The sequence below is a fragment of the Mustela nigripes genome, chromosome 5, assembly GCF_022355385.1.
Source record: "Mustela nigripes isolate SB6536 chromosome 5, MUSNIG.SB6536, whole genome shotgun sequence".
NCBI lineage: Eukaryota > Metazoa > Chordata > Mammalia > Carnivora > Mustelidae > Mustela > Mustela nigripes.
The window spans coordinates 35,526,182-35,546,564 of NC_081561.1; the positions used below are offsets into that span (position 1 = coordinate 35,526,182).

Consider the following 20,383-nt stretch of genomic DNA (forward strand, 5'->3'; position numbering starts at 1 on the left):
CTTGAGCCCTTCCTGTCTGGGAGGGCAGACGGTGTGTAGTGGAAGGGGTGGGAAGCTCAGGCTAGTGGGAGGGGTGAAGAGAAGTGTTTAACCCAAACTGGTGTAAGTGACAGGGACAATAGCTGGACAGGACAGTCCTTTACTCTCTGCGCCCTCACTTCTGGGAATTATATGACCAGATTTGTTCAGGCTGCAGAAATGGTCCCTTACCTTCCCACACCCTGTTATTGGTGTGGATGCGTATTTCCCCCTCTGACCCCTCTTCTTACCTTATGCTCATCAGTTGGGTTGATCTACTCTACTGACATGCTTTCCATAACCTCTCCTTCCCAGGATGGATAATCCTACCCGCTGACTTCTGACTGCAAGAAACACAGCATCTGGGACACCTGGCAGGCTCAGTCCGTTCAGTGGCTGCCTTTGGCTCAGGTCATTGGGATCAAGTCCCGAATTGGGCTCCTTGCTCAGCAGGAAGCCTGCTTCTGCTCTCTATTTCCCTGACAAATAAGTAAATAAAATCTTTAAAAAAAAATTCTCTCTTCCTCTCCCTCTGCCCCTCCTGCCCATTCTCTCTCTAAAAAAAAGAAAAAAAGAGAAAAAACACAGCATCTATCTGCCTTAAAAGCAGATAAAAGGGTGCTAGGGCTCATTCTTGAAGTGATCCAGGGCCCTTGGATCACCAAAACTTCCCCAAGGCAGCCTTCTTTTGCCTTTCAGAGATTGGTGTGGGGATGGGTGGTGCTGATCACTGAGCAAACTTGTCGGACGATGAGGACTGTGGAACTTGATATTTGGGGGTCACCATTAAAGGCATGCGTGTTACTTGTTTGGATGATTTTATTTATTTATTTATTTGACAGACAGATCACAAGTAGGCAGAGAGACAGGCAGAGAGAGAGAGGAGGAAGCAGGCTCCCTGCTGAGCAGAGAGCCCGATGCGGGACTCGATCCCAAGACCCCGAGATCATGACCTGAGCCGAAGGCAGCGGCTTAACCCACTGAGCCACTCAGGTGCCCCTGGATGATTTGTTAATGTTACTTCTCTGTTAACACATAAACAGGACTCAGTAATGCAGATTTGCGTATATATATATTTGGACTCTGAAAATCCTTCAAAGCTAGTTATAGAACTATATCTCCAAGACTCCTTTACCTTTCTTTCATGTTACATTGGGCTACTAGCCAGTGACTAAGAAGACAGAGGAGCTCCTGGATGCACTGACCAATCTCATTTTCCGGCTTCCAATCCTTGCTGGGGATGTGTAAATTAGCACCCCTCGTACGCAGTCCTTTAGATGCCTTATTGTATAAGTTCCCACCTGGCTGACTTAGGGAACAGGACCTATTCTCTGGCCGCAACTGCTGGCACATGGATATCGTTCTTCTAATACTTGTTATTATTGAGTTTTATATTCACGATTTGGTAGGCTCTCCTATACCTTTTTTTTTTTTTTTTTTTTAAAGGGGGATAAGAATAGTAGAACCTAAGCAAGAACTTCCAGATTCAAGCAAGTCTACAAACAGTTAACTCTCCTCTTAGGATTTTGTGAGCATTGATCCAGTAACTAAATTTGGGAATTTTGTTTCCCTAGGAGTATAAAATTCTGCATACATTTTAAAGTATGAATAAGTAAATAAATAAAGTGTCCATACCCATTGATTGCTCTTGAATATTTTTAGTCATAACAATGAATAGGAGTTTCAGTTTAAATTATAACCAAATAAAAGGTTAGAAATTAGATGCTGCAGAGTAAGTGTGTCTTCCAAGAAAACATTAGTTTAATGCAGCCTCCGAGCAAAATGTGGCCACGAGCAATTATCTCCAAAACAGAAACAAGCAAAAAAGAATATTCCATGGACTATATTAGCTGATTTTAAAAATATGTGTTAAATGATCCATAAAATGTTCTTGTAGCAGCGTCCCTTACTGAAACATGCCATAGACTTGGCTGTCAAGAATGTCTTAACAGTGACTTGCAAACAAAGACTCATCACCTCTGCTAAAATAGCAGAGACGCTATCAGCAAAATTAAGAACGGGTGATGATTAAACAGCTTGTAGGTTTAACAAAAACCCACAACGGCAAACATGTGCCTCTGCTTCTCTATTTGTGGAGTATTCTTGTCTGAAGTATGGAGCGAGATTTGAGAAGGATTCAGAGATGAGAATGCATTTTAGGGGACAGTCCAGGCAATGGTCCTGCACGTGCCCTTCAGAATAGGAAGAACACAAGGGCGAGGAAACTGGAAAACCTTGTTGCCCAACCCAGGGTTACAGCAAGGCCTGATTTGCATACCCGCCTGAGCAACTCTGACAAGCCATCATGGTTCTTCTCTTTGCTGATCAAATCTGAGCCATTTCAGCAGAGTTGATGAGCCTTTGCTAGTTGCAAAGAAATGCTTGACGTTTTATCTATGTTCTTATTAGAGTGAAAGGTTCTGATAGATAATTTAGAAAAATGTTCTGTTTACCATCTGGCTTGAAACCCTTTTGCCTCTACTGAATTCTTCTCCAGAGTCATTGACGACCTTCCGGTTGTCAACGCTGATGGACCTTCTCACACTTTCTCTTCTTGACCTCTTAGCGGAACTGAACACAGTGGAGCCCGTCCCCGGCTCAGCGGGCTGTCCGCTGGCCCCTCCTCCGCGCGCCCCTCCTGTTTTCCCCAACAGTCTGGCTGCTGTGTTAGTCTCCACCAAAGCCTTCTTCCTTTGGTAGCTCCCTCCAGGTTTGTGAACCTTAAATCCTGTGGTGACCTTCTGTCTTCACTCCCACACCCCCCTTGAGGTGACACTTCTGCAAAGCATTTATGTCTGAGCCCATGGCTACCAAGTTAGTCCCCATTCCAGATTTTTCTCCTGGGCTTCTGAAGCCCGGCCTCACCTGTGTGCTGGGTCCCACGGTGACCCTGCAAGCTTACCAGTCGCAACAACGCACCCTCTTCCCACAAGCCAGCCTCTGCCTGACCCGCTCCCTCCAGATGTCCCCTCCTGATTCCTCCTGCTCTTTCACTCTGTCTTTTCTAACCTGCAAATACCCAAATCCTGTCATTTTCTCATGTCTGAAGGGCTCTGAACTCTGTCCTTCAGGACTCTTCATCGCCATGGGCTGGGCCCCCGTGCAGAGCCAGGTACGGTAACAACAATGGTCCCCTCTTTCCAATCCATTCCTTGCAGTGAGTCATAGTCCTAAATGTCAGAATAAATCACCAGGCCGACAAATTTATTTCCATACTTAATCTCCACGCCCTCCGGCTTGCTCTAATGGCGCCTGCTCCTCCCTTGAGTCTAACTTCTCCTCCCCATGTTCTCTACCCAACCAGCACTGATACCGTCTTCAGATCTGGTTCTCAGCAACTGCGGCTCCCTCTGCCTGAACTCACACCCCTTTTAGTAATCTGGCTGGTACCTACAAAGCCACCAGATCTCTTCTAGGATGTCCCCTCTTCTAGAAAGTCTTCCTATATGCCATCTCCCACGTAAGTGCTGACTTTCTATCTGTCCAAATAGCCCAGACTTCTATTATTACAGTGATCTGTCGCTTGGCATCATAATTGACTTTTCTTCTGGCAGCCCTTCAAGGTTCTAAGCAGGGATCCATCTTTCTTGTTAATGTATATTCTGGTGTCTGGTACAGAGTAGAAGCGCTCTCTCCCTCCCTCTCTCTCTCTCTCTATATATATATATATACACATATATATATGTGTGTGCATATATATATATATATATATATATATATAAAACGTATATATATATGTTTTAGAGTCCATGTATGGATTCTTTGGGGGAGTTTATAGCCAGGCCTCTGTGTGGGTGGGGTTGGGAGGGGAGAGGAGAGGTAGCTTCTCCCTTTCACAGTCCTTTTCTTAGGAGGGTTCCTGGGAAGGCAGCAAGCTACCTGGAACATTGCCTTGTGGTTGGGTGGAAAGATTGCTTTTCCCGCCCTGAGTGATGCTGCTCTGAGTGATTCCTCAGCACAGGTGGTGAGGATATAATTTCAAGAGGCGACAGCAAGTGCTTTCTGGGGAAGAGGGTGCAGGCAGGGAAGGCCACAAACCTTTGGAAGTTGGGAGTACCCCTGAGAAGAGAGAAAGAAGCGCTCCTCTCCTGTGACATATTGGTGGAGTTCAGAAAGGAGAGGGTCTGGCCTAAGCAGGGGAAGGGCAGAGTAGGCAGTACACTGGGAAGGCAATATGGAGCCCAGAAATGTGAAGGTTATAATAGCCAGCTTATGTAGTGCTTACCCTGTGCCCAGCACTGTTCAAAGTGCTCTGCAAATGTTAATTCAATCAATCCCCCCCTCAGCCCTACAAGGTCAATCCTATTACCCTCCTCACTTCACCAATAAGGAAATGGGGCACTGAGAGGTGACATGGGTTGCTCAAGGTTGCACAGAGGCTATCATTTCTTGGATCACTCCTCAGAGCAACTCTCAGGAGGGTGGGGGCTGGGGGTAGAATGTGCTCATGATACCAGGGGAAAGTCGGCTGCAGCTTCAACTTAAGAATTCTTTATTTATTCCTTTGATTTTCTAGAAGGCTGGTTTGGCCTGGGAAATAAAATGTTGTGTACAAGTGAAACTCAGCAGGCATGGTGATTACTGCTTTGGTATATTAAGAGAAGTTAAGAACATGATGCAATCAACTTCTCGGTCATTTCTGTTCAGAATAATGAGTAACTCCATTGGGCTGTTTTGGTTATCTTTACAAGAATAGGCTGTATGGTGTTCTGATTTCTTTCTTTCTTTCCTTCTTTTATTCTTTTTTTTTCTTAAAGATTTAAATATTTATTTATTTGACAGAGAGAGAGAGAGAGCAAGCGAACACAGGTAGGCAGAGAAGCAGGCAGACAGAGAGGGAGAAGCAGGGTCTCCACTGAGCAGGGAGTCCAATGTGGGGCTTGATGCCAGGACCCTGACATCATGACCTGAGCTGAAGGCAGCTGCTTAACCGACTGAGCCACCCAGGTGCCCCTGTTCTGATTCATTTCTTAACAATTGACAGAAATAGTTGCATAAAACAATCTGATAAGAGAACAGCTGTTGAGGATCTCGTTAGTAATTCTGTTAAAAATGCAAGGAAGAGGCAGGTTAGCTTTGCATCATTTTAGTGGCCAGAGCTCATTCTGCAACTACGTAATAAATCCTTCACATAACACTTCGTTGAAGCCTTGGTATGCCTATCTCAGAATTTATCTAGCCAGTTCAGTACAGGAAAACAAATACAAACATTTCTTTTTATTTTTTAAAAATTATTATTCTGAGAGTTAAAATAACAATAAGAAAGAACAAGCGTTGGTGAAGATGTGGACAAAAGGAATTCTCCTGCACTGTTGGTGAGAAGGTGAATTGGTGCAGTCACTGTGAAAGACAGTATGGATGTTTCTCAAAAAATTAAAAATAGAAATACTATATGATCCAGTAATTTTACCGGGTATTTACCCAAAGAAAACAAAACACTAATTGAAGAGGTTCATGCACCCCTATGCTTATTGCAGCACTATTTACAACAGCCAAAATATGGAAGCAACCTGCGTGTCCATCGTAGACAAATGGATAAAGAAGAGATGGTATATATATAAAATAGAATACTATGCAGCCATAAAAGGATGCTATCTTGCTATTTGTGACCATATTAATGAATCTAGAGGGTATAGTGTTAAGTGAAATAAGTCAGACTGAGAAAGGAAAACACCAGATGATTTCACTCATATGTGGAGTCTAAAAAACAAAACAAATGAATAAACAAGCAAACAAAGAGAAAGCAGAATCAGATCTATAAATACCAAGCACACACTGATGGCTGCCAGAGGGCAGTGGAGTGGGATGCTGGGCTGAAAGAGTGAAGAGGGAATGGGAAGTACGGGCTTCTGGTTATGGAATGAATAAGTCTCAGGAATAAAATGCACAGCATGGGGAGTAGAGTCAACGAGATGTAATAGCATTATATGGTGACAGACGGCAGCTACCGTTGGGGTGGACCTAGCATAATCTACAGAGAAGTTGAATCACTCTACTGTACACCTAAAAATAGTGTAGCATTGTGTGTCAACTATACTCAAATAAAAATATTATGAAAATTAGTACTCTGAAACTTTTTTACAAATATAGAGTTTTTTTTTACTTTTTTACAAATATAAAGTTATTGGATATAACTTTAAGCAATTATTATTATTTATTTTGTATTATTTATTTATATTAATTATTTTGAATTAATGAGCTTATATTAATTTTTGTGGGAAATATTATGCAAGATTCTGACTTATGTAGTGTTTATACAATGTTAAATAAAACCTTGAAAGGTAACGGTCAACCTCTTTAGATATTCTCAGATATTCAGATGTTTTATATTGTGAGGGAACATATATAAGGTAATTGATGGGTTTATTTTATTTTAAAGATTTTATTTATTTATTTGACAGAGAGAGATCACAAGTAGGCAGAGAGGCAGGCAGAGAGAGAGGAAGGGAAGCAGGCCCCCTGCTGAGCAGAGAGCCGGATGTGGGACTCGATCCCAGGACCCTGAGATCATGACCTGAGCCGAAGGCAGCGGCTTAACCCACTGAGCCACCCAGGCGCCCCTGATGGGTTTATTTTTAATCTGAAAATTTTGATATTGTGTCTGAGAAAGTATTTTTTTTTTTTTTAAGATTTTACTAATTTGAGAGAGAGTGAGAGAGAGCACTAGAGGTGTGGAAGGGCAGAGGGAGAAGCAGGCTTTCCGCTGAGCAGCGAACCTGATGTGGGGCTCCATCCCAGGACCCTGGGATCATGACCCGGGCCAGAGGCAGATACTTAATCAACGGAGCCACCCAGGTGCCCCTAGAAAGTATTTGTTGAACATTGATAGGAAAACTGTATCTTGCCGCGTGTTATCTGAATTGTTATTTCATATGTTAAAGCCCTAGCTCCCAGTACCTCAAAACGTGACTGTAGTTTGAGGCAGGGCTTTAAAAGAAGTGATTAAGTTGAAATAAGACCCTTAGGGAAGGGCCTGCTCCAACCTGAGTGGTGTCATTATAAGAAGAGGAGATGTGGATGCAGATCTGTGGGCTCACAGACGAAAGATGATGTGAGGACGCAGAGAGAAAGTGGCTATCTGCAGGCCAAAGAGAGAGGCCTCAGAAGAAACAACCCTGCTGACAGCCTCCCGAACTGTGAGAAAGGAAATTGCTGTCGTTGAAACCACCCAAACTGTGGTATTTTGTTGTGGCGGCCCTAGCAAATGAATACACCATGATATAATGAAAAGTGAGTGTGTAGAACGTTCAAGAGTTTATCAATTTGCTTGTCAATCTGTTTTCAAGAGTTTATCAATTTGCTTGTCAATCTGTTTACTTCCCTGCTAATGTCATCTTTCTCTTTGTTATTTATTATTTATTTATTTATTTTTAACTCTAAAGATTATTTATTTATTTATTTGACAGAGAGAGGTCACAAGCAGGCAGAGAGGCAGGCAGAGAGAGAGGAAGGGAAGCAGGCACCTGCTGAGCAGAGAGCCCGATGCGGGACTCGATCCCAGGACCCTGAGATCATGACCTGAGCTGAAGGCAGCGGCTTAACCCACTGAGCCATCCAGGTGCCCCTCTCTTTGTTATTTATAAAAGATTTTATTTATGTATTTGAGAAAGCATTCCAGCAAGAGGGGGAGAGGAGGCGCAGAGGGAGAAGCTGACTCTGGGCTCCATCCCAGGACCCTGAGCAGAAAGCAGACACTTAAACTCATGGAGCCACCCAAGCTCCCCTCATATGTAGAGACTGATTTCTATGAGTGAAGGAAATGAAAATTAACATTGTTGGTATTAAATTATTAACAAAATATAGAGCATTTGTGAAAAATAAGTACAATCGTCACTCCCATTAATGAGTTTAAAACACATTTCCAGCAACTCTGTGCCCTCCCACTAAATAATATTTTGAGAATAATCTGTGATAATCTTGGAGGAATTATACAAACTAAGTATTCTTCTGATTTTTAAGACATATTTTGGAAATGTCTAAGAATAGCCATTGTTCGTTACTATAAAAACTGACGTCAGTCACTGAAAAAAAAAGTCTCCAAGTGCATTTGGATAACATAATCCAGACAAGTTCAGACAGTGGCCTTAGTCATCTCAAAAAATCTTTACTGCCCAAAATAACTAGAAATTAGAAAATGGCAGATGCTTAGTAAATATTAATAACCAAAGCAAGAGCTCCTGTTTTGCTCCTGGGGGATGTAGTGGTTTTGTTTTCCGTGTTGTCATCCTTGCAGTGCAATACATATTTTCTGTTATACATCTTCATGTTAATTTGGCTCTTAGGAAAAACCATTATTATTCTAAGAGCTACTGGAGGACAAAAGGCATATTCAACTATTCATCTTAAATAATCAAACCACCAAAAAATAACAAGAAAAATGCCAAAACAAAATTGCTCTTTTAGAGGTGAATAATGGATGGTTCATGCTTGCAAGCAATAACACAGACAAACACAATAGCATTTTAGATGAGCTGCGAGAAATGGGTGCGTTCTGGCCAAAGACATTCCTGTCAACGGCTATGCAGCTTTTTTCATTTAATTGGGCTGAAGAAAAGGACACTTCTGCATAAGATTTAGGGATTTACAACAGCAAACTCCTTTTCAGAACTGCCAATTGTACTGGTGGGTCTTTTAATCATGTATTTTTAGAAATTAAGTAGTATCACGAGTTGAAGATTTCCAATGAAGTTATTAACTACTGAGCGTAGCTATTGCGTTTTCAGAGAATCCACGAATTTTAAGGGGAACTCAGAATCAAGATATGGGGGAGAAAAACATCCCCCTTGAGTGTCACACAGGGACAAGCAGAAAGCTCCAGTTCACAAAAAGGAGATACACGTAAATAATAAAGTCCCGTTAAAAGTAAGAACCAAGAAAGAATTCTGAAAAGCAAGGGAATTCTGCAAAGGACTTTACAAAAATCAAGCAAGTTTCAAGAGGATGGCAGGAAAGTAAATCTCGAGCAGCCGCTGAAGTGCTTAGCTAGCAGAATAAACCTATTTCGTTTTCTTTCTTGTGGCTCACAATTCTTTTTATAGGTTGTGAGGCAAAAGCAGAAAGCTTCAGAAGGTCTTGGGAAATGAACAAATTGGGTTAAGTATGACTTTTAGGAAACCTAATCTGTTCCCATTAGATAAAATTTTACTGTACTGTTGCAAGTCAGACTAATCTGTGGATGAATTGCCCCATCTTCACTATAGGGTCTTTGAGGGATGGAATGAATGAATGTGAAGAATTTCAAGGTGACTTCTTGACCAGCAATGCCCAAGAGAACTTTCTGCAGTGATGCAAATACACAGTGTCTTCTGAGCCCAGTATAGCAGCCACTTGTGGCTCTTGAGAACTTGAAGTGTGGGTAGTGCCACCGATGAACTGAATTTTTAAAAAAGATTTTATTTATTTATTTCAGAGAGAAAGTGACTGAAAGAGAGCATGAGAGGGTAGAAGGTCAGAGGGGGGAGCAGACTCCCTGTGGAGCTGGGTGCCTGATGCGGGACTAGATCCCAGAAGTCTGGGATCACCACCTGAGCTGAAGGCAGTTGCTTAACTGATTGAGCCACCCAAGGGCCCTGATGAACTGAATTTTAAGTCTGATTTAAATTAATTCAAATTTTACTAGCCTCATGTGGCCACAGGTCACCGTATCAGACAATGCAGTTCTAGATCCTTTCTGTCCCTTTTAACTGAAGGCTTCAACCATCATTTTGCTACATATTCTCGGGTTTTCTGGGCTGAAATATTACCTAAGGCATCCAGGTTCCCCAGGGGTAGGGAGGTCATATAACTTGAGATACTTGGAGAAACACAGGAAATATTAACAATGAACGATTATGATGAGACAAGAGGCATCATCTAGGATGGTCCAGGGCCGGTGAGGAGGTGCGGTCCTCCACCCATAGTTTGTTGCTCTAGGGTTCCATTGAGAAGTTACTTGGTTTTATTTCTTTTTAGGGTGCTGTAACGGACAAGGTATAAGTATCTTCTTGGGTACGCATTTTTATCAACCGTGATTTTCTTTGCCTTAACAAACATTTATCAAAATCTTTAAACTCTTTTCTGCTTTCCCAGTGATTCCCAAACATCAAGTAAAGCAATTTCTAACGATACAAAATGACCAACTAAAAATAGAAGTAAAGAATCAGTCATGCTGATCTCTGAAATTAGACTAAGTATCTGGATAGCTAAGTTGGGTTGGATATTTTAAGTTTTCTTCTGGCTTTTTGGTAAGAGGCAGAGAGAGCCAAAAAGATCAGAGGTATTTCTTTGCAACAAAGTCACTCAGGGTTCAGGGACAGATTAAAATTCTCCCAAAGGGATTAAACTAGGCAGGCTGAGTTTGCAGCACTTTCTTTAGTCCAGATCCTAAATTTCGGAGTGAGTGGATCCTGGAAATATAAAGGTAAGTTGCCTTGGGTACTCTATTAGATTCTGTCATTGGAAGAGGAGTATATAAACATCAGCTTTTTAATTTAATTTATTTTATTTTTTTATATTTTTAAATTATTATTATTATTATTATTATTTAAGATTTTATTTATTTATTTGACACAGAGAGGGGGGTGGTAGAAGCAGGTTTCCCGCTGAGCAGAGAGCCTGATGCAGGGCTCAATCCTGCCACTGAAGGCAGAGGCTTAACCTGCTGAGCCACCCAGGTGCACCCTCCCTTTTTAAAAAAAATATTTTATTTATTTGACAGAAGGAGACACAGCGAGAGAGGGAACACAGCAGGGGGAGGGGGAGAGGGAGAAGCAGGTCTCCTGCTGAGTAGGGAGTCTGATGCGGGGCTCCATCCCAGGACCATGGGATCATGACCTGAGCTGAAGGCAGACGCTTAAAGACTGAGCCACCCAGGCACTCCTTAAGATCAGCTTTTAAATTCAGTATCTATTTAAAGCGTGTTTAGAGCCCCAAGTCCCCCCCTTGCCTCATCTCGGTGGATGGCTGCGCATTGTATTCTCATCCCAGCAGAAGTCTGGGGTTTTATTCTCTGGGGAGATCTCTGAACTGCAGCATGCTCGGCACATAACCTAACCCTAACCTTAACCCAAATCCTAATCCTAATCCTAACTCTAACTCTACTCCTAAACTCAAACCCCTAATCTCTAACTCTAAAAAACCCTCAGGAGAGGTCTCTGAAATGCAGGATGTCAGGTACATACCCTAAGCCTAATCATAACCCTAACCCAAAATCTGAGAAAAAAAAAAAAACACAAGATGTGGTATATATACACACACTGGAATATTACTCAGCCATGAGAAGAATGAAATCTTGCTATTTGCAATGACGTGCATGGAGCTAGAGAGTATTATGCTAAGCAAAATATGTCAGTCAGGGAAAGACAAATACCATGTGATTTCATTCATATGTAGAATTTAAGAAACAAAACAAACGATCATAGGGGAAAGAGAGAGAGAGAGACAAACCAAGAAACAGACTGTTAACTATAGAGAACAAAGCGATGATTACCAGAGGTGAAGTGGGTGGGGAAGATGGGTTAAGTAGGCGATGGGGGTCAAGGAGGCACTTGTGACGAGCACTGTTGTATGGAAGTGTCGGATCACTGCACTGCACACCTGAAACTAATACTACGTTGTAACTAACTGGAATTTAAATAAAATCTTAAAAGCCAAAAAATCAGCATTCAGCCAGAGAGGAGCAAGTCACTGCAGAGGACCTCAGGTTTCTCCTATTCAGAATTCAACCCGTTTTGAAATAACCTAGTGGGATTTTTCTTTGATGTAAGATACAGAACCATGGATCAGAGTATCAAGTCATAAAAATAATTTTATAAATCCAATTACGTCTATACACAAAATGCCCCGAAAGCCTACAAATTCTCACGACAAGTCAATTCTCAGGGAATCTCTCCGGCATGGCCTGGCATTCCGAATCTCGCTTCCTTTTATAACACATTTTGTGCCGAACACAGTAGAGTTTTGTATAAAGAAAATGTATTTCAGAATTTAATAGGCATGTGAATGAACAGGAACAGAGAAACTATTTCAGGAGGTTTACGTGCAGGAAAAATAACTCAGCAATATACTAATTCAAATAATTCAAATGATCTTTGGATCATTTTGTCAAAGGTTTTCCACCAACCTGATAGCTCGAATGACAGTTTTAAGTGGTGGGGTGAGGTCCTCGACGGATACGTCACACTGGCATCCCTTCTCATCGTACACATCGTCAGTGCCAAGCGCCGTGTCGGCTGCAAGAGAAAATTGCCAGTTAAAGACACCACTACAGCAACTGCAAAAATGTTTGCTGAACAGGAACAGAGGGGATCTCAGAGACTAAGCTTGGAAGTCAAGAGATGTGTAAATTTCTGGAACGGGGGATGGGTTAAATAAATATTAATATATTTATATAACGGAATCCTAGGAAGCCGTTAAAATGACGTTGAAGGCCAAGGACTGAGAAACGTCACAATTGGTTACTTTTAAAATTTCTATATATCTATCTGGGATTAACAATGATTTTATTCTTTTTGTTTGGCTGTATTTTCTAAAAATATCTACGATGAATATATATTACCCTGGTAATAAGTAAATCAAGTGATAAAAACACACTCATGAGAGATGTGTTATGTAGCTTCCAAATACTATTTAAGCCTCTTTAAATGTTGAGCTACACTAAAGCACTACGCTGCTTTCTGTTGTCTTTGCTCAGCCCAGTGTTCCTTTGCTAAGTCATGAAAAGGAAGAGACTTTGTCTCAGTTGGGTTCGCAATCCTGAGGGGCTCACGGAAGTCCATTCACTGAAGTGGTGTTTATATTTGGACGGCAGCTGGGGCATCACCTAGTCAAGATCTTTACTGTGTGGTTGCCGAGTCTCCCGTGTGCCAAGAGTGGAAGGAGTGGGGATGGGAAGAGCTGTACGTGGGTCTTCACATCTCTGCTTCGTGGTCCTTTGGGCTTTCTTACCCTCAAGCTTAGGAAGAGGGAGAGCCAGAGCTGCTGCCTCACAATAATGAAAATCACAGTAACCACTCGTTGAAAGTCATGCCCGGTGTTGAAAGGAAACCTCCGCCGATATTAGTGCTCTTGTTTAGACGCACTCTACACGTTACTGGTGATATTATGCCTGGTTTTAGAAGTCCAAACTGAGGCTCAGAGAAGGTAAGTATCTTACCTGAGGCCACACAGGAGGTCAGTGGAGCGAGTGAGTTGCAGAGCGTGTTGCTAAAATCCAGTTCCCCGAGGTTCTGACACTGCATCACCCAGTGTCAGAATGCTTTCAGGGTTCCAGTGGTGGGTTTAGCAGTGGCGTGCAACGTGTCAGGAGAGAGCAGGGGAAAGAGCTGGCCACGTGTGCTGCCTTGTCGGTGCAGCCTATCCCTGCTGGGCATGTTAGACTTTTCTCCGGAGAAGTCTCCCACAGTTTCAATGAGAGGACACGTGTTGATTCTGCCTGACCCTTGGTTCTGACTCAGTGATGCGCTTGAGGGAAGCTGGCCCATTTCGCTTGAGTGACCACCTATGCAACAGAGCCCTTTTTAATGCACATCATGCCCAAGGTTAGATGACATTCTTCCAGGAGCAGTTGGCAATTTCTTCCTCTGATTTGAGCCTAACCTGCTTTCAATTGCTAAAGTAGCTGAGTAGCATTGGACTTAAATTCATGTCCACTTGGAATATCAGTATATGACTATTTGGAATAAGGGTCTTTGCAGATGTAATTAAGGTAGGGTTCAGGATGAGACCATACTGGATTAGGGTGGGCCTTCAACCCAATGGAAGGGTCCTTATAAGACAGAAAAGGAGAAGGTACAGGAACAAAAAGAAGATGGAAGCAGAGCCTGGCCTGATGCATCTGTAAGGAAGGACACCAAGAATCTGGGGCAACCACCAGAAGCTGAGAGAAGTATGGGATGCCTTCTCCCTCAGAGACTCTAGAAGGAACCAAACCTGGTGATGCCCTGATTTCAGACATCCTGAATTCTTGAACTGTGAGAAAATAAATTTCTGTTGTTTCAAGCCACCCAGTGTGTGGTCATTTGTTATGGCATCTCTAGGAAATGAACACAGTTGGGAAAACTTTTCTCCATCATTCCAAATCTTCACTCAAGGACAACAAGGATGATGACAATAATACTAATAAGTGCTTTTTGGGGAAGTCTAATTATGTGCCAATAACTTTAATGGCTTCAAGCCCCACAACAGGTATGTATTATTATCCCTTATTTTATGAATCATGAAAATGAGGCATGGAAAGCCGAGAAATGCACTCGAGGACAAGTGAAGAGTAAGTGACAGAATGAGAATTTAAATTTGGCAGTTGGGTTTTGGAGCTGCACTAGTAAATACTGACTGACTCTTAAGTCTCTCTTCTGCCTCCTTCCAGAATTGTCTGTCTCCTCTCTTGTTGTCATTTGCATTCCCTTCCCTTGCATTATATTTGCACCCATGTGGCTGTGTGCGGCATGCTCTCATGGTCTCAGGTGAAGTGACCCCAAACACCAAGAGAGAACCCTATTCGGGGGAGTGTGGTTACCATGGCCATGTGCTAAGCCAGTGTATACCCTAAAGGGGACCTGGAAATACATATACCCTGGAGTTGCGAGGAGGGTGTGTGGGGTGAGAGATGCAGGGGTTCACACACAGGCTGGATGATCACCATGTGCCATTATGGAACCTTCTGAGATACCCAGATGTTAGCTCCCTAAAGGAAATATCAAATAACGCACTTATCAGGATTCCTAGTACAGAACTCAAAAAAGTACTTTTTAAAAAAGAAATATTTGTTTATTTTAGAGAGAGAGAGGGAGAGAGAGAGAGAGAACACAAAGGGGAAAGACAGATGGAGAGAAATTCTGAAGCACACTCCGCACTGAGTGCATGCCCAGCATGGGGCTCGATCTCACGATCCTGAAATCATGACCTTAGCCAGAATCAAGAGTCAGACGCTTAACTGACCATGCCACCCAGACGCCGCATTTACAGAAGTATTTTGTGCTGCCATTCAGAAAAGAGGCATGTGACCGCTTTCCCTCATCTGAACTCTAGCGAGAGGCACTTCTCATAGAGACCCATGTTTTTATCTCTGAAAACTGGGGAACACTGGAGAGGCTACAGGGAAGGCAGATCCTTCAATGCCTGTTACCAATGACTTATCTACTTGAAAATACCATATAAGTAACCCTCACACAATGATGTATGTCCAAAACAATTAAATAGCATAACGTACAGGGTCCTTTAACTATGAAGTTAACGGAAAACTTTATCAGCAGGTGTGTACTGTCACAATAAGCACAAATGTCAAGATAGTGAAATCATAATGTTCACACTGTCAATGACACTGGGGACATTCCAAATGATTACAAGTCAGTGTCCTGCTCTACCTCACCTTTGTCCTTCCTGAACCCCAATAAGAGCTTCGGCTTAGCCATTCTGTTTAGGAACAGGTTGGGCAGAAGATGGGAGTCAGTCACCAACTGCCTCATATCCAAATGAACATTATTGTGGAATATTATTACACATAAGAACTTGATGGTTCAAGGCATAAATTAAATTCTCAGGCTTTAAAAAACATTTTTTGTAGGTTTGGTCAGAACACATGAATAGGAAATATATCTTCACTGGCATACATTGAAGCAAGGACTGAGTTGGGAAATTTTTCTCCTTATTTCAAAGCCTCAAAAATGGGGAAAATGCTGCCTTTCTCCTTCATAACTATCTTGAGATGTCCATTTTCTTTCCAGGGAGGTTAACAACACATCACATGTCTTTCACATGATTCCTAGAGGCTTAAAACCCTTAGTGAATTTTAAGACACCTGGGTGGGGCTACCTTTTCAGCCAAGGTGTGGCTCTCTGCTCTCCAACCACACATCTGGCTCTCTGCCCTTGCATTTTGGGAGATGTAGGTTAAGGGTATACAAGCTCATGTGAGCATCGGTCTGCAGAAAAGCTAATCACAAAAAGCAAGGTGCCATAGAGTGAGATGCTCCCCAAAGTCCTGCTCCCTGTGGACAATCCTGCCAGGTGTGGTGAGTCTGCCTCAGTGGAAGATCAATGCTTGGAGAAAAAAGAAGTTTCAAAATACTACCTCTTATTCATCCCGACCCTCTCCTGTTTCTTATTAATTAGCAATATTCAAAATTTGCTTTCAAATACCTCATTCTCCTACATTTTGGAAAATCTATTTCAGTGTCTGGAAAAGACTATGTGAACCTTAGGTTATGAAGAGAAAGGAAGTAAAGAACATTCTGGAAACTTCTGCTATGTCCAAAAACCGTTTTTCTGTTCCCCCTATGAAATTCTGCCATCAGGATGCAGATAGTTATGAAAAAAATAAGTGGTTTCTAGTTCTTTCTCTTGATCATCTCCTCTTATGGGTTAGATTTCTTTTTACCTTTCTTGATGAAATGATTACAATGGTTTTCTACCTTGCCTGCATGTTAGAATCAGCTGGGAGGTGTTAAAAAAAAAATACCAAACAACCCTCAATATAAAGAACACCTTCAGGACCAATAACACGAGGAAACTGAGGGCTGGAACCCAGGCCAAAAAATGACATTCCATGGTTTCTCTCAGCCAGAGCTGAGGAGTATGTCCAACTAGTCTGTCATTGGATTTGGACTAATTCTCCATGTTTCCCCCAACACCACGAGTGCACAGGAACAATTTGAGACAATATAGGTGCTTCACAAGACAAGATAAATGATTGCATCATTAAAAAAAAGAGAGAGAAAAAGAATTTAAAAATATCTCTTGACAAATTTGTGATATGGGAGCAAGATTTCATCTTTTTACTCAGGTTTCAGATTCTTGCTTTTATTCCTCATCCATCTGAAACCCATCCCCTCTCTTTTTTAAAGGATTTTATTTATTTATGTGAAAGAGAGAAAAGGAGAGAGCAAGGGGGAGGGGCAGAGGGAGAGACTCTCAAGCAGACTACTTGCTGAACACCAAGCCCCAACTGGGGCTTGATCTCACAGCCCTGAGATCATGACTTGAGCCAAATCCAAGAGCCAGTTGCTTAACTGACTGAGCCACCCACGCGTCCCTAAAACCCCACTCTTTACAGGCCTTAGCACTGTTCTCTTTGAAAGGAGTCACCACTGTTTTTATGCACAAGAAGCTTACATGTTCATAGATCAAAATAAAATCAAATTGTCAAAACATTGCAGAAAACATTTGTTCTGTCTGTAGAGGAATGATAATGTCCTGATGTTTAGGTCAGCAGAAGAAATTACAAAGGAGACAGCTGACAGTTTGATCATGAATACAGAGATTGTTACTACCTAAAATAACTAAATTACAATGCAAAGAAAAATGCTTGATTGGGAAGAAAATGGAAAGATATAAAGAGGTGTAATATTTATAACGAGTAAGGGGCTTATGTGAATAGATCACAATCCAAAATATAAATGTAGAAATAAGTCTATCAGAAGAGATCGCTTCATGGTATCAAAAAATATCAGGAAACTATTCAACCTAACTAGAAATAAAAAAATACAAATTAGAGTTATGCGAAAGTATGGACTTCTACCAATTTAATTAGCAAAGAATAATAGTTACTGCTAAGAAAATTGAGGTGAATCTGGTATAATCGGACATTGCTAGTAAATATGTAAATTGGACAAAAATTTATAATCAGCGATCTTATAACTTTACACCAGAGAAGTTTTCTTTGGAAAACAATTTCAAAAGAGAAATAAAGGTAGGAGCTCAATGCAATAATGTTAGCCATGTTATTGCCCGTTATAGAGAAATAGTTGTAGAAATGTTAATGTCCCAAAGGAAGAAATTATAAATTATAGTAAATTACAGTATTTGACTATGATGGTGTACTACACAGCTATGAAAAAGATAATTATGAGTAGCATTTAATAATATATTTTATTATATATATTATATATATTTTTTATAGTAATACATAATTTAATAATATGAAAGTATGTGTTTTTAAATACTCAGTAAAATTAAAATATGAAATGAAACATTCATGTTGATTATAACTATGTACAATGATATATAAAAAGAAAACCAGCTAGAATGGAATACATAAAAATAAAATTAGCTGAATTGGGTGTGAAATTGTAAATGATTTTGTATTACTTTTAAAATTCTACAGGGAATTTAAAGATATTTTTCTGTCACAAAATATTATATGTTTTTTGAGATAGAGTATTTGAAAAATAGAAAAACAATGAGTGAAGAAAAAAAAAATCTTCCCAAGTTCCAGAACCTAAAGGAAAGCATTATTATAATGTAATTCTTAAAGTGAAAGTGTGAGAGCTAGAAGTTTACAATAAACTTTTATTTTGGGAATTTAAACGAAGCATATTATGATTCTGTTCCATTATGCTGTGCTGTAGAATAAGCCATTGCATAAACACATTAAAATGGCCACTATTAATGGGGATGGTAACTAATTTATTACATTCTGTCATGAATTATAATTTGTTTTCCAAGGGTTCCTTCCTTCTATGGCTGGTTGTATTTCAATTACCTTTCCCCATGATCATTTCCCAACACCTTAAATATCATCCTAAAATTAGAGAGTCCATTTCAGCCATGTGCTAGTCCAAAGGTGATTCCTTTAATCCAGCTAGAGTTTAGAATAACTCCTTGAGCCTTGCTGGAGTAGTATGATTTCATTTCGCTATGTCCTTGGCTAAGACCCTTTTTTCTGTTATGTGTTAGATGCTGCTAAGTCATCAACAAGCTGTACTGGGTTCTGAACCTAGAAAAATGCTCCAGATAGTTGATATTTCGTTCTAGGTGTTTTTCTTTTCAAATGCTTTTTTAAAATTTGTTTTTTCTCTTATAATAATAGTAATAGTACTCACCATAGAAACTTTGAATTTTAAATGAGATAATAAAGAATGAGAATTATTTGTTTAGCGTTTGAACACTCTTGAGGGAAAGCCTATTAAATGGTGGCCTATTCCCTTCCACTCTCTTTTCTTCTGCATTATCTGATGTTTAATGTCAAAGTCAATTTCTCAGCCCAGATGGCAAAGAGGACATCTCCGGTTGCCCCAGGGTGGGGGTGGGGGACTTGATTCAGATAGCTCAGAGGTCCTTATCCAAACTCACCTCATTAGAGCTTTTCCATCCCATGCTCCAGCCACACCAGACTAGCATCAGTTTCTCCAGGTGCTACTTAGGCATCATTATCCTTTGGACACTTTCTCCAAGGGAACTGTCTATATACCCCATCCATTCTCCCCCATCCTCTTTTTTTTTTTGGTTGGCTCTCTGCTGAATTTGCAGTTAATACACTGTATTATGTGTAGGGCACCACAAAACCAAGGTGCCCTCTTCCCTATGGGGAGAACATCAGAATATTCAGAACAAACCATTTACATTCCAGCACACATATATAAGTTTTGTGTCATGTTGAAAACTAGAATTTTATTTTGAAGTTGAGCAATTACTGATATTTTGAGTTACCCAAAGCAAAGAGGATGAGCTATAGAGGGAAGCATGACAAAGCTTAGAGTCTCAATTCAGCTCTGCAATTACAAGCCCTTCAAGAGTTTACCACCTCCATGAAATGCAGCCTGATCCCGACACTGACTCAGCCCTGTCTTCCTCGGCTGTGAACACATATCTCTAGGACTGTTACTTAAAAAAAAAAAAAAATTATTTGAGAGAGAGAGAGCACAAGCCAAGTGGGGGAGAGGGCAGAGGAGAGGAAGGGAGAGAAGCAGGTTCCCTGTTGAGCAGAAAGCCACCTTGTAGCTTCATCCCAGGACCCTGAAAATCATGACCAGAGCCGAAGGCAGACGCTTAACCGACTGAGCCACCCAGATGCCCCTCTATGACTGTCTTACATAGTATTATACTTGATTGTTTACAAGCCCCTTTCCTTGCTAGACAGTAGACTCTCTGAGGGCAGGGACCATGTCTTTTCATTTATGTATCTGTCTACCATGTATCTTCTCATCCATGTACCTCCTACCCCTAAAACATTCCATGGTGTAGAGAAGACAATCAATGAATGTTTGCTTAATGAAGCATTTCCCTCAGGCCCCATGACAGTAGTCCCTGTTCAATAATGTCTGGATTTAGGATTTTAAAACCTGATGGTTGGGTAGACGGCACTTCACTGTGTTCTTGTTTACTTGGTGAATCATCTCTGAAAGTCAAGAGCCGAGAGTCTTCACTGAAGAGGCTGTCAGCTGAGAGGTCATGATGGCCCCAGTCTCTCAACTTTGTGTCCAGAGACGGATGATTCAGGCCCTTTGCCTTGAGCGCTTTGTGGCCTGGAGGCATGGCCCTTTATTTTATTAATGATAGCTGTAGTTCATTTGGTTCTTGGAAGTGAGGTGGTTTACAAATACAAACTGTGACTTAAAATAGAACACTGCCAGCCTGGAAATGTGACGCTCGTTTCACAGATGAAGAAAGTG

The 20,383-nt window shown here is 41.2% G+C and overlaps 1 protein-coding gene across 1 annotated transcript in view; it reads right to left on the reverse strand.

The window, feature by feature from the left end:
- Positions 1–20,383, reverse strand: part of KCNQ5 (potassium voltage-gated channel subfamily Q member 5) — a 539,583-nt gene that overhangs the window by 15,939 nt on the left and 503,261 nt on the right. The window contains exon 10 of the mRNA XM_059400156.1: positions 12,119–12,227. Coding sequence (XP_059256139.1) covers positions 12,119–12,227 — 109 coding nt within the window. The remainder of the gene's footprint in view (positions 1–12,118; positions 12,228–20,383) is intronic.